This window comes from Pangasianodon hypophthalmus, chromosome 8 (genome assembly GCF_027358585.1).
Source record: "Pangasianodon hypophthalmus isolate fPanHyp1 chromosome 8, fPanHyp1.pri, whole genome shotgun sequence".
In the NCBI taxonomy this organism is placed as follows: Eukaryota; Metazoa; Chordata; class Actinopteri; order Siluriformes; family Pangasiidae; genus Pangasianodon; species Pangasianodon hypophthalmus.
The window spans coordinates 20,047,785-20,063,032 of NC_069717.1; the positions used below are offsets into that span (position 1 = coordinate 20,047,785).

At 41.5% G+C, this 15,248-nt stretch overlaps 1 protein-coding gene across 4 annotated transcripts in view; it reads left to right on the top strand.

Annotated features, from left to right (window-relative positions):
• The window catches only part of bsna (bassoon presynaptic cytomatrix protein a), a 117,803-nt gene that overhangs the window by 73,038 nt on the left and 29,517 nt on the right, over positions 1 to 15,248 (top strand). For 3 of the 4 annotated variants that reach the window (XM_026925086.3, XM_053236464.1, XM_053236465.1), the window contains exons 4-6: positions 1,060 to 1,566; positions 3,131 to 9,772; positions 12,438 to 14,796. In XM_026925086.3, coding sequence (XP_026780887.3) covers positions 1,060 to 1,566; positions 3,131 to 9,772; positions 12,438 to 14,796 — 9,508 coding nt within the window. The remainder of the gene's footprint in view (positions 1 to 1,059; positions 1,567 to 3,130; positions 9,773 to 12,437; positions 14,797 to 15,248) is intronic. The other variant, XM_053236466.1, reaches the window with a different exon arrangement.

Genomic DNA, 15,248 nt, shown 5'->3' on the forward strand with positions numbered 1-15,248 from the left:
GTGCTGAGTATTTCATTAAGAGCTGACCTGTCTACAAACAAGCCACTGTCGGTTGTCATGCCAGTTCTGATTTGTATCTTTTTTCTTCTTTCTCTTTTTTCTTTTCTTTTTTTTTAATAATCGGAATGCATAATATTGCTCCAATATAAGATCATATAAGATCACATCTAGACAATATAATGATAATTATCAAAATCAAATGTGTTTTCTATATTGTTAATTCATGCTTGATGTATTTTGGATACAATGATTACACCATCCTATCATTCAGTAGTGTAGCAGTATCACTGTAAAGAATTGCTGTAAATTTTATAGCAACTTGGGTTTACAGTTTGGGTTTACAGTGAGGTTTACAACAAAATTTACAGTAAACAATATGGAAAACATATTTAGAGTAAAATACTGTAATATTTTAATATTACAATATAAACAATTGTGGTAACTAAATAAATTGGGCTGCTCATTTCTACTATGCTGACAAAGCTGTAATGACTTGTTATCCAATTTTGGATACTAGTTACTAGTTAGTAAAGGTGAGGGCATTGATTTACCATTTTACTTGTAAGGGCACAATAATAATGATGGGTATAATGGGTAAGATTATTGTATCAGTTCTTGTTTAACAAGTCATTACACTTTTGTTAACATAGTAAGTTATTATAGTGATTAGTATTTATTGAAGAACTACCATGGAAACATTTGATTACTTACCGCTTAGTAAGTATTTAAGCATTAATTAATGAACTGTATTGTAAAGTGTTAATCATGGAGAAAAACAGGCCTGCCTCTCTGTCTATAATTTTCCCCTTCCTTCCTCTTTACGTGGCTATAAACTTACACTCTGATTTGATTTGTGGTAACAAATGTTGTACCTTCTCCCAAAGAAGTTATAGCAAAGGTTAATGTTTTATTTTCCTTTGTATTTATAGACAAAATGCCTCGAAATGTATTTATTTATTTATTATAAATTTTAAAGTTTTAATACTTTTTTAACATCTTAATATACATCCCTCCTTCCAAGTGCACAATATTTCATTAGTTTATTTATTTATTTTTCAGAAAAAAGAATGGCTTTGTCTTAATTGTCAGACCCAAAGACTAATGTCTGGTGGACTTGATGACTCCCCTCTTCATGTTCCTTATCCATCTCCAAAACACCAACAAGTGGGCTCACCCCGGCACCAAGTTCTGACCAGTCAGCAACCTGCTGCACAGCCAACATCTCAGAAAGTATCCACTAAGCAACAGGAAGTGCCCAATGCAATGCCGCGACAGCAGAAAACTCCAGCAGCTGATGGATCTGCTCCTGTTGCTGCAACTGAAGTCAAAATGGCAGGAGATACAAAACCCCTCTCACAGTCCTCTTCAACCCCTGCCACAAATAAATCTGTCAGTGAAGCACAGAGGAAGGACAAGACCATGCCAGAAATGATCAGTGAGCCTGAGCATGTTTCTGCTGTTACTGAGGAAACTAAACCTACTTATAAGAAAGGAACAACAGAACCCATTGTGACCACCACAACTAAGGATGAGAAAAAGGATTCTCAGCAATCCAGATACTATGAGGTAATTCTGTATTTCAGAGCATTGTTTAATGGAGCAAACTTTTCAGAATTCTCAAACTTTAAAAAAATATCTTGAAAAGGCCCCTATATTCAAGAATATGCAAAATTAGGCATAACATTGTGGCATTATTTATTCTTGGTATTTTCCTGACTTTTTCACAGATGGTAGCCTGGCACAGTGCAATTGTAAATAGGGGTTGGGTTCTTTTTGGAGCAAGCACAAATTTGAGCTGTGATTTTAGCGCAAATGATGATTCAGATGTGAGGATGTTTCCAGCCACTAGTCATATATGCTTATGGCACACCCCAGTTTATCCTAATATAGATCTAACTTATATGAAACATGCTACAATTTATGCAAGTGTTACAGGAATAAGCCAGTGAAAGGTAAACATTCAACAGACTACAGTTATTCTAGATCTGCAGAAACAAGCAAATTGTTAACATTAATTTCAGCACTTGTGTTCAAGGTTGCTGCTAAATTCTGCAGCTAAAAGTATTCTTCTTGGGAAACCCCAAAAAACTTGAAAGATAGTCCAATAGTTCGTCTTTACAATTTTATGTTTTTATTGAAATTAATTGTATGTGGATACCTGATCATCACACCCATGTATGGGCCTTCCCCAAACTGTTGCCACAAAGCTAAAATCACACAATTGTCTAAAAATTGTCTTTGTGTGCTGTAGCATTAAGATTTTCTTTCACAGGAAACATAATTTAGTATTGATATGACATCATGTGATAACCTCAAAAAATGTAATGATATCCAGTTGTTGTTGATTAGCACACCTGCCCATGTTTGGTGCAAGGACTATTGAGCCAATAAAATACCTACACGTTAGTTTGTGGTTTCTCTGTACGTAATTCTCTGTTGTAATTATTAAAATTGTGTGCTTTTAAGTTATTGTCCATACTACTCTACTTAGTTACTTATGAGCAATAATTATTGATTATATTTTGATTATTTGACTGCAAGTCAAGGATTTATTGCACTCAAATTTATATGCACTTTGATCAGATGTAAGTTTGATCATATGGATACACCAGAGATGAAACTGACAAACTGTTCCATCTTGAACTTACTGGCATATTCATCTTGCCCATGCATTAACCAGCAATGGTTCAGCAAATTCACCAGCAAATCTGTCTTGCACGTGCATTAAGATGAAGTCCAAAGTCTAAATTGAGATGACTTAAATCTTAAATCTAGTTCTGATCCACCTTCCTGATATAATTAACGAAAACTTTGAATTAATTCTTTTTCAAAGCAATCAGTAACCTTTGAAATAGGTTCTTCAGTTTGTGTTCTTCCTGAATGTGTTTTTTTTTGTCTGAAAACAGTGCTGACATTTAAAGAGACTGAGAGAAAGCTACTTCCTCTTGGTTACTTCTCCTAAAATCTACTAAGAGAGCTATAGTATGAAAATGACTCTGCAGGCAAGATAAAAAGAAGTCAATGGTAGTCTAAATTAGAATCAATATAACCTGCAATACTTGTCAACTAAGCATGCATATCATGCCTAAAATAGTCTAATTTGCATTTTATATTTTCTGGGGTTCCTTAGGAGACAAGCAAAACAAACAGCACACATGACCTATCACGGAGTCCACAGAGCCTGAGTGATACAGGCTACTCCTCAGATGGGATATCAAGCTCACACAGTGAAATTACAGGCCTTATCCATGAAGAAGAAATGAAGTTAAGTGAGAAGAGTATGTCTGGAAACCTTACGCCACCAAGCCCGTCTGAGATAACTAAACTGGAGAGCTCCATGCGACCTCTACTAGAGTCAAAGGTATTCTCTGAAGGAGAGAAAACTTGGGACAAACAGCGTGGTAGAGAACGGCACCACAGAGACCCTGATGACAGAAAGCACAGATCCCAATCACTATCAATTAGTCCAGAGCAATATGACTCAGATGAAGATCTAGAGGATATCATGGAAGAGGAGGAGGACCCAACCGACTGGGAGGCCAAACGAGAGCTCAGGACAGTAGCTGCTGCTGGAGAGCCAAAGAAAAAGAAAAGGCCTGAACCTGCTGATATAACTGATGAAGAGTTTATGCGAAGGCAGATCATGGAGATGAGTGCAGATGAAGAAAATGAGGATGAAGAAGATGAAGAAGAGTTGGAAGAGGAGGAAGAAGAAGAAGAAGAAGAGGAAGATGACGAAGGATATGGTTACCAAAAGCCAAAAAAAATACATAAGCACATAAGTGACTCAGGGAAAGAAAAGCGCCGTCTCACTCACCATTCAAGCAGCTTTGAAGAGGGGAGCAAAACTACCTGTGAAATCTACAAGGGATCAGCTGAGGAAGGAGAGGAGGACCTAATTGGCTCACAAGGAGGCCTACGGAGATTCAAGACCATAGAACTGAACAACACTAACAGTTATAGCCGAGACATGGAACTAAACAATGAAAATGACTTGAGCCTGGACAGAGAGCCTGAACTTGAAATGGAAAGCCTTACAGGTTCCCCAGAAGAAAGATCAAGGGGGGAGTATTCCTCCACTCTCCCTCCTACAACTTCCACTTACAACTCAGGAACATCTCCTACTTCTGTATCCTCCATGGAGGATGACAGTGATAGCAGTCCGAGCAGGAGACAACGTCTAGAAGAGGCTAAGCAACAGAGGAAAGCCAGACACCGGTCTCATGGCCCCCTCCTGCCCACCATAGAAGACTCCTCAGAGGAAGATGAGCTGAGAGAGGAAGAGGAACTCCTGAGGGAGCAAGAAAAAATGCGAGAAGTGGAGCAGCAAAGAATCCGAAGTACTGCCAGAAAAACTAAACGAGATAAAGAAGAGCTGAGGGCACAGAGACGAAGGGAACGGTCCAAAACTCCTCCAAGCAACCTGTCCCCCATTGAAGATGCATCCCCAACAGAGGAGCTTAGACAAGCTGCTGAAATGGAGGAACTCCATCGCTCTTCCTGCTCAGAATACTCACCTTCAGTGGATTCTGAGGCTGAAGGGTTTGAAATGTCATCTAAGCTCTACAAGTCTGGTAGTGAGTACAATCTGCCTACATTTATGTTACTGTATTCTCCTACTGAAAAGCCAGAGACTTCATCCTGTTCTACCATTACAACTACCTCCTCAAGTGGAAAGCCTCTAAAGAGTGCAGAGGAAGTTTATGAAGAAATGATGAAGAAAGCAGAGATGTTACAGAAACAACAAAAGCAGCAGCAGCAGCAACAGCAGTCAACACAGCTGTATAGCACTAGTGTCTATCAGGAAGACGATAGAAGAAATGGACAGCATTATGAAGATGAGTATGACTATATTGACCAAGATGATACAGGCTATGAGAATGAGGAGGCAAGTGATATCTATGAGGAAATACGTCAGACTTCACAGATCATTACCAAGCAGTTGGATGATCAAGTGGAAATGGATGTGTCTTATGCAGATAAACAACTGCTAGACACAGGATCAGCTTTTGCTAAACTCCTGGAGCAGAGCAACGCCCTCCTCACTCCTGGCACAAGCCCTACACAACTCTCAGCCCCAGTATCATTTTCAGAAACTGGAACAGGAGGACGAATACCTGATGTCAGAGTAACTCAACACTTCTCCAAGGATGGGCATAAAGATAGACTTAGAGGTCATGCTGCCAAAAATGCCATTATACCCTCAACTGCTGCCACTACTATCACTGCATATGGAGTATATGCCAGGGATGCTGTCCATGTCTCACAAACCACCACTAGTCAAACAATGACTTCACAGCAGTCCACCCTGTATGGCCGACATACAAGCAGCTCCGTCACAACCTCCACCAGTACTTCAAGTGTGTCCAACAAAATAGCTGAAATCACTCAAGCTTATAATGAACGAGAGGGAAGGAGAGCCTCAGACAGAGTCCAAATAAGAGACAGTGCAACACAACTAGAGTTGGTAACTGAATTGCGCTCTCATAATGTCCATGCATACTACAAAGGGAGTCCACCACTTTCTCCTACTTCACCTCCAACTCATATACCAGCCCGATCTCCTTCCAGAAAAACGGCTGAATTTTCAACTCAGACTTTCAGTCCCCCAGTGATAGCACCCTCTGAAGGTTCGGGACCTACATCTCCTATTATGGCACAGGCCACTCAGACACCTCATAGATCTATCTCACCACGGCTCTTTAGACAGCAGTCCTCTCAGGATGCCACTTTTGTGGTAATAACAATTGGATCAGAGGCAACTAGCCCTCCAAAGCCTGTTACAGTTAACACTGCCACCTCTCCTTTATCTTCCCCAACAAAATTTAGCCACCCCTCATCATTTGATGCTTATTCACCACCTGTAAGCCCTCCTGACACACCACCACACCAGCAGTCACCTTTGCATGGTTTCTACAGAACCCATAAAGTTGAGCGAGTTAATGTTGGTACAAGCATGGTGACTGCTGCTAGCTCTTATGCTCGTGGATCACTTTCAATGGAAAACATATCTCTGTGCCGTATTTCTACAGTTCCTGGCACCTCAAGAGTTGAGCAAGGGCAAAAGTTACACAGTGCAAGTGTGGCGGACCTAAGAACTGCTATTAAATCATCTCCAATTATTATAACAGATCAAGGAATGGACTTGACTTCCTTGGCCACAGAGTCTCGAAAATATGCAAGCAGTGCAGAAGGGAGCCCTATTCGCCACTCCACTACTATCCAGCCTCTCATAATGAATTTGAATGCTCAGGAACAGCCACATGTTGTTGTTTCAACAGCAACAACAGTCAGTGTAACTGTTGCTGCGTCAATGTTCATATCTCAACCCAAGCATCCTGTGGTTTATGGTGACCCCCTTCAGAACAGAACAGACTTGGGCCAGGGCATGGGAACAGTGGTATGCCTTGTACAGAACAAACAACCACCAGTTGACCCATCTATACCAAATATTGATGCCAAGCTGGAAGATCTTAGTATTCAACAGCAGCAGTTACTTAAGCAACAACAGAAGCTACAGCAGCAACAACAGCTTTTGGAGCAGCAACTTCAGCAACATCATCAACTTCAACAGCAGCAAGCTTCTTCTTTTGCAAAGCTTAGTCTATCCAATCAATTTCCTCTATTAAAGAAGGACCTAATTGTCACCCAGACAAGCACTGCCCCTGTTGTCAATGCAATATCTCCAGCTCTGGCACCTGAGATTTATAACATTGGCAGTTCTATGGAGTTGAAGGGTAAATTACCTGTTCAGCCTCAAGTTATGATGGTCCACATGGACAGTAGTGCACAAGGAAAACCTCTGACCCAGTTGATCAAATCAGAGGAAAGCCAGGATGCAAGGGATCTAACTGGGCAAATCAAGAAAGAGAATCAGGTTGCATGCTGTGATGTAGTTTATAACTTGCCCTTTGGTGGTAGCTGTGTGGGTGGACCATTCTCTCAAAAACCAATGGCAGATGAGATGACAAATGTTAGTGAGCCATCAAGGCCCCCATCCGCACCACCACAGCTTTATGAACCAATAGAGTCAAAGCAAGATAAACAGATATATCATGATTTCACCTTGAAATCATACACACTCCCTTTCCCTGGCCGGTTACAGCCATCCTTGTCTGAGACCAACATTGCAGAAGCAGGGCTCCAGTCCTACTCTTCTAAACCTGATATGCAATCCTCTGTAGAATTATCAATGGATTTAAACTCAGTTAAGCATGGCTATGAAGGTGGATTTCTTGGAATGGGACTTCAGTATGGTTCCTACACAGATCTTCGTCAGGGTGATGTGGTAGCTCCAACTCTCCCCATGCGCAGGTACAGTTCTCTGTCCAATATAAGTTCAGATTACGGATACTCATCCTGCGACCTTTCTAGTTTACCAGAGTCTAACCTTGCCCAATATAGTGCAACTACTGCTAAAGAGATTAGTAGAATGTGTGCAGCCCTCAATTCAATGGATAGGTATGGCAGCAACCCTGATCTCTTGCAGTTAGGTAGAGGAGGTGGTCCACCGGGCAGAATTAATTTGCAGCAGAGTCTTAGACCCAGCTTTATATATGGTCCAGATGGAAAGCCCTTTTCCCAAGCTCTTACCAGTCTCATCAATGCAAGACAAGCAAGCCTTAGAGCCATGTATCCATCAGCAATTAGATCAGCTGATGGTATGATCTATTCAACTATCAACACACCTATTGCATCCACTGTGCCAATAACAACTCAACCAGCTTCTGTACTGCACCCATTATTAAGAGGTGTTTACAGACCATACCTCGCGCCAAATATGACACCAGTGCCTCTGGCCAGCCTCAACAGAATGCCTGTGGCCCCTAGGATGCCTCTCACAGGACAGACACCTTACAGTTTTCCAACACCCAGTCCTGTTTCTGTTACAACTTCTGCTACTGCAAATGACCAAGTTGCAATCACCACAGAGCAGGATGCACCTATCTATCTTGGAAAGTCTCCTGTAAGCTCTACAGGTATTGGGACATCTGCTGTACAGAGTACCCTAACCACAACAATGCCAACACAAGTGGCTGCTCCAGCCAACACAAGCCAATCTCAGGAGCAGCCATTAAACCTTTCTCAGCCCCATCTTCAAACACAGGGTCCTTCCCAACCTCCAGTGCAGCTTTATCGGCCCACTCATAGTCAACTTCCACAACCATCTGTTTCAAAACAGCCACCACCTCCTACACAATCAACTGCAGCCACTGCCTCAACTCTGGGAGGTCTTCCACAGGAAAAGGAGATAGAAGAAGAGCGCCTGCATCGTCAACAGGAAAAATTATTGCAGTTAGAGAGAGAGAGAATAGAGCTAGAAAAATTTAGGCAGCTGCGGCTACAGGAGGAGCTTGAGAGGGAACGTGCAGAATTGCAGCGGCACCGGGAAAAAGAGCATATGCTTGTGCAACGGGAGATTCAGGAGTTGCAGACCATTAAACAGCAGGTTTTACAGCAGCAACAAGCTGAGAGAGAAAGCCAACTGGTTATGCAGAGAGAACAACTGGCTCAGCAAAAGCAGCAGCTTGACCAGATACAGTCTCTGCAGCAACAGCTTCAGCAACATCTTGAGGAACAAAAGAGACAAAAGAGTGTAGCTGTGGCTGCAGCAACTAGTACACAACTTATATGTGACCAAAGTGGCAGAGTTATTCAGCCACAAGACCTGCCCCCAGATATGCAACATGGTGATATTCAGGTGCCTTCCAGGTCTCTGCCCAACTCTGCATCAGAGATGTGTCTGAGGAATAATGAGGGGCAAGCAGATAATAGGTCTATGCGGAAACAAAGATCAATGCCTCGTCTACAGGATGGTATTGAGGGAGAGGTAACAATGTTTTCCCTGCCCACTAGAATTGTAGACAGCAGTGTACAAACAGATGATGAAGATGAAGAGGAAAGATATCTAATGTCTAGAAGAAGAAGGACTAGACGTAGTGTAGATTGCAGTGTTCAGACAGATGATGATGAAGATAAGGCAGAATGGGAACAACCTGTCAGACGGAGACGTTCTCGGTTGTCCAGGCACTCTGAATCAAGTGCTGATCCTAAAACTGAAACTTCAACTCTAACTGCCAAAGTTACATCCTCTAGTATTGCCATCCAGACGATTCAGGATTGCTCGTGCCAAACAGAGATAGATCAGCTAGGGAAAATCTCCCCAGCAATACATGTCACTGTGTCAGATCCCAATAAAGTTGAGATTGTCCACTACATATCTGGTCCAGAGAGAACCCAGAAGGGGCAAAGTTTAGCTTGTCAGACTGACCCCGAGTCCCACTCTCAAGGTGTGGTAGTTCCACAAATTAACGTGGCCACCACCATTAGCCCATATTCCAGCAGTGCACAACTTGTGGGGTCAGCAGATCCACTATCCTCTCGTCCACAGGGTGTTTCAAAGTTTGAGAGACGTAAACCAGATCCTTTGGACATTGGCTACCAGCAGCACCATCTGCACAGTGAGTCGATGTCCAGTGTGATTCGGCAACCACCCAAATCTCCTCAGGTGCTATATTCTCCTGTATCTCCTTCATCACCACACCGCATCATAGAGACATCCTTCTCGTCTAGCGAGAGGCTGAATAAAGCCCATGTTACTCCACAGCAGAAGTCGTATACAGCTGAGTCACCACAGAGGCACCAGAGTTTACCCCGACCAATGAAGAATGTCCAGAGATCCTTGTCAGATCCTAAGCCCCTCAGTCCCACAACTGATGAGCAAACAAAGGCAAGGATATCCCTTTACCAGCAACAAGCACTACAAAGTCAGGTATGTGACACATTCTGTGTATTTGTTAAAGTATTTTGTATGCATATATTGACATTTGGAAGAGGTATGGAAAAGTTTGTGATCTTTTGGAATAATCTTAGATTTATGCATGAATGACTCCTAAAATGTCAACTGATCCTCTTAATAGGTAAAGTGAATGTCTTCTAATTGGCATAATTTTTCATCAATTCTAATGAACTGGTTTGTGCTATTAATGCAGAAGTCTTGATAATTCCAGCTTTTTTCTGACACTATTACAAAAGTTGATATATCTGTAAAAAGTTATAATATGAGAATTATTGTTTTATCTAAAGGTCTAACTCTATTTAACAAGTTAATTTAATTAATTGGTTAACCAGTTAAATTCTTGACAGGGTGTGATGAATGCTTGGGCCATAATTAATGTTTCCAAATTAAATCTCCTTTGTATTAGAGCTTATTGTTTATTATGGTAAACATCCAGCACTGTCAGCAAAAATAGGAAGTATAAAATTAAATCTATAGACTGTTGATGGATTATTATCTGCTCTGATCTAGCGAGAAGAAAATGCAAATGATTCTTAGATGTAATGTAGATTGGGTATGGGATTTCTTAGGGAAGTACAGCCAATAACTAGAAATCAGTAGAGAAATGTTTATAGGATATACAGTACTGCATAAATGATGCTGTAATAAAGCCAGAAATTAGTCAAATTGAAAATTACTATGCTGTTCTCATTGGAGCGAGACCATGCACAGTAGCGACAGCGTTGGAGAGTCTGGGCAATAAAGACAGGAGGTGGGTCAGTGTGTACTGCTTATTTGTTGCCTTGTTTGTTAGGCACCCTTTTTAAGATCAGAGTGTTCGAGGTGACAGTACACATTTATATACATATACATAATACATTGTTATACATTTTACTGTGAATAGAGTTTGCATGATTGAACTTTCTTGTGTTATATGCATGTACTGGGGACTTCACAATGTTCATTTACTGAACTTTTCATATTACTTATATGGATATTAAAGAAGCCCAAATTACCATTGCTAGCCACACAGATATTTATGTATAGTATTGAATATTTCACCAGCATATATGTGCAGAACAAAAGAATACACATATCTTACAATATGAATGTGAAAGCAACAAAATTACACTTACCTTATAAAGAAGAAGTGGTATGTGTATGAGTCATCTTCCAAAATAGTGAGAATGTGAATAGAGGTTAATTATCAATTAACCATAATTTACTAACACTTTACCAGCTTCATTAACTTTCTTTAATGCTGAATTTATGACTGTGAATATTTCATTCAGAATTTGCCAATTAGCAAATGATGGATGTAGCTGATTATATTTGTGTTATATGTACTAGTTGTATGTGTGTGATTTTCTTCCCGGAAAACTATACGAACATTATAATGCCATGCCAGTTAAAAGACCCTAGTTTGACTAGTAGCAGCAGTAACATAAACAAAAACAAAATCTGATTACAAAAAGGTGGCTACTGTTGTTGACTATAAACAGTTCATTGATTTGGGAAAGACACGGTTGTTTTGAAAGGTAGTTCACTAGCATACTGTCACATTAGATAGAAAGCTTTCCAGAAAGGTCCACATGGCATCTGGTTGAAACCAATTATGAATTCAAGTGAAGTATCTGAAGTACTGTACAATTTCAGGGGTTGAATAAAATTATGTTCTGCAAATTGTTATTTGTTATAATTTGTGAACGAAAAAAATTACTTTTCTTACCAAAAGTCCTGTTTTTTTTCCAGTGTTTCTGGGGGCATAGTGGTAGGATTCAGGTTCACTAAAAGTATTGTATACACAGATTAGTAACAAGAAGGGTAATTTCTATACATTTGGTAATATTTGAATGCCAAATGACTAATGATTTATCACTTATCATTTATTAGTATATTCACACATTAGTGAACTAATAAATTGTTCATGTATATTAATGGTTTTATAAAACTATTATAACTATTATAACTATTAACTATTATAAAATGTTATAAGTAAGTTACAGTAATTTTAATGAATGCCATTTAATAAATGCCAGTTATTTTAGTACAGCAATGACAAAAAAAACTGGTTGAAGGTACACATGAAATATAACATGTAACTAGAAATATTAGTTTGGCATGCCATTCACTAATATGGGTGTGGGTGAGGCTAAAAATGGTATTGAGGCCAGCCATGACAAGCCAAAGACATTTTGGCTTCACGTTTCAACTGCTGACAAGTACAACATGCAGTATAATAATGGACATTCTTGGAAATTGTCATTCTTGGAAAACTACACTTCTCATTTCTCAGGAGTGTGAAACTAAGTTTTGTTTCAAATGAGATTATTCAAATGCAGTATGAATGTCATCAGCCATTAGTGAGCCATTAGAAAAAAGTATCTTTAGTCTTTTCTTCTTGTTGTTTTAAAAAAAATCTGGAAAAGTTTCACTGATTTTACATGGAGTTTGGGAATTTTAAAGCTGCTTTAAATCATTTAATATATAAAAAAGGCTATAGAATAAAATTATGGCACCATTATGGGTTCTACACACAAAATCACTTGTTTTTGTCTTGTTGCTACTACAGAATATCTAACACTGTGCTGTGATTTTTTTTGCATGCTTTTTACCCATCCCCTCTTCCTGGCCCCTCTATCTATCTCTATTCTTGCAGTTGATGGCACTCCAGCAGAGCTCCCTCCTGAGGAAGGTTAAACGAACTCTGCCAAGCCCCCCACCTGAGGAGACTCAGCTGTCAATGGTCACCCATGCCCTGCCCCAGATGTATGTGCCCTCTCTGCCTTCTCTGAAGGTGGGTTCCCGTCCAGGTCTAGCAGCCAAGGCCAGCCTTCTGAAGGACCTGACTCATGAACTAAAGGCTGTTGAGCAAGAATCCACCAAACTACGAAAACAGCAGGCTGAGTTGGAGGAAGAAGAGAAGGAGATTGATGCCAAACTCCGATACCTGGAGATGGGCATTACACAAAGAAAGGAGACTCTTGTGAAAGAGAGGGAGAGGAGAGAGTTAGCATACTTGCGCTGTATGGGTGACACACGAGACTACATGTCCGATTCTGAACTGAACAACCTTCGGCTGGCAGCTGCAGCCACATCTGAGAGTAATGGGCTTCTGACCAGACCAAGCACAGCACCACTCAGCCAATTTTCCAGTGAGCTAAACACTGCTGCACAGTTTCCCCCTACATCATCTTTTGTGTCCTACCAGTTCCCTCAGAGCCAATCAACAGCAACCACTCTACATGCCTCCACATTCCAAAGCACTGGATTCAGCCAGCCTCCATATCCTACAGTCTCCCAGGCACAGGCTCTACCCCAGCCCACACCCCTACAAACCATACCCCATCACCCTACTCCATCTTATCATTCTCAAGGGACTTTCCCTTCCCAGAGCTTCCCATCAAGCCAACCACCTTATCCAACAGAGCATACAATGCTACCTCCAACTGGATTCCAGCCACCTCCTCAACCACCTGTGGGTCAAACTCCTTACCCAACCCACACCACACCATACCCGAGCCAGGCCCCCCCCTACCCGGTCAGTCAGGCAAGTACATACCAGCCACTGGCAGACATACTAACTGTCAATCAGAGGCCACGGCAAACCTCACTGGCTGACCTTGAACACAAGATGCCCACTAATTATGAGGTTATAAACAATCCTTCTGTTGTAGTAACAACCACTGCCCAAGATTCTTCATATAGCCAATCTGGTTTGGTTCCATCTTATGGTCAGTACAGCACAGCCATGGCAAGTACCTATGGGCCATACTCCACATCAGGTTCAAGTACTTATGGTGGATACTCAACTACCATAGCAAGTTCATATGGGCCATATACAACAACTTCAGCAAATAGTTATTGTCAGTACACTACAACCACACCTAATACCTATGGACACACAACAACCACAGGCAGTTCCTATGGACAGTATACCACCACTGTTGCCAACACATATGGACAGACAACACTTTCTGATCATATGCACTCAGTGGACAGTCCCTCTGCTTATACTGGTGATGGCCTATATAGTTCTTCTGGCCTGGAGCAGAATGTCCCTAGAAATTATGTAATGATTGATGACATAAGTGAGCTAACCAAAGAGGGCATGGGCACCACCTCAGACCCACACCGCAGTGAGGGCTATGGGCGCCATGGGGGTGATGGACTCCACACACGAGGGGGGAGCTCCTACGGCAGACCAGAGGACGAGCGTGATGCAGAGATGTACGACCATCACCATGGCAGGGGTAAGAGCACTGGCAGCTACCAAGCACGAGGGCGAGATACGCATGGCCGGGTAGTGGGCAGCAGTAGCATGGGTGGGGGATCCACATATTACTATGATGACTACAAGCACTCAACAACCACAAGAGCAGCCCAGAGGCACTCCTCAAAGACCCTGGCCCCAGTTGTCATGTCTACCAAGAGGAACAAGCATCGTAAGCAAGGCTTGGAGCAGAAGATCTCCAAGTTCTCTCCAATCGAGGAAGCTCGTGATGTGGAGGCTGATCTGGCCTCATACACCATGAGCACCTCTACTACAAGTGGTTATGGTACAGGTTCTCATTCACGAAAACTCCAAGATGAAATCTATGGGCTGCGACAAACCATGTATGACCCACATCGGGGCTACTATGATGATGAACATTTCTATGGCTATGGCAGGTCCCGCTCAGCTGGTTATGGCATGGACAAGATTTCTCGGGAGACAGGCTACCGAAGCAGATCTTATGAACGGGACTATACAGATCGGTCACACAGAAGCAGCTATGGCCGAAGTGGGCGTCCCACATTGCGCTCTCAGTACTCTGAAGAGGAGAGCCCACTTAGTCCTATGGGGAAGTTCATGGGCAGTAAGCAGGCCTGCTACGATCCATCTTACTCATATGGCTCAAGCCACTCTCTTCCTGATGTACAGGACCATATCCGAGACCTGCCACGGACCCATGTCTACAAACCTGATGATATGTACATAATAGACGATATGTATTGCGCTGTGTCTGACAGTGAAGGTAATTGGGTGCTGAATGCCAGAGTCACTGTCTACTTTAAACATCCCCCACCCACCCAGACAAAGCGAAAGATCAGATAGCAGATATAAAGGAGTGAAAGCCCAGTGCATGTCTATGTTGTGTCTTCAGGCAACGAGCTTTCATCAAAACTGACTATCAAAATTGCATAAGATTTTGTCTCACCTCTTTCCTTATAGTTTCTTATTTTGATGCATGCTTTAATAAGGTGCATCTCTTGCATGAGTAGCCAAAATGTCTGTAAATTATGAATAGTGTTTTAAATGGTTTTGTAAACAGTGTTTTTTATTTAAGTGCAATTTTATATAGTCTTATTTTGTTTTGCAGTGCTTTGCATGGATATTAAGCTGTAATTTTCTTTTCTGTTCTTCTCTTTTCACTTTTTTTGCATGATCTTAGCATGCATGCCTTTCTTGTCAATTGAAAATTGATTG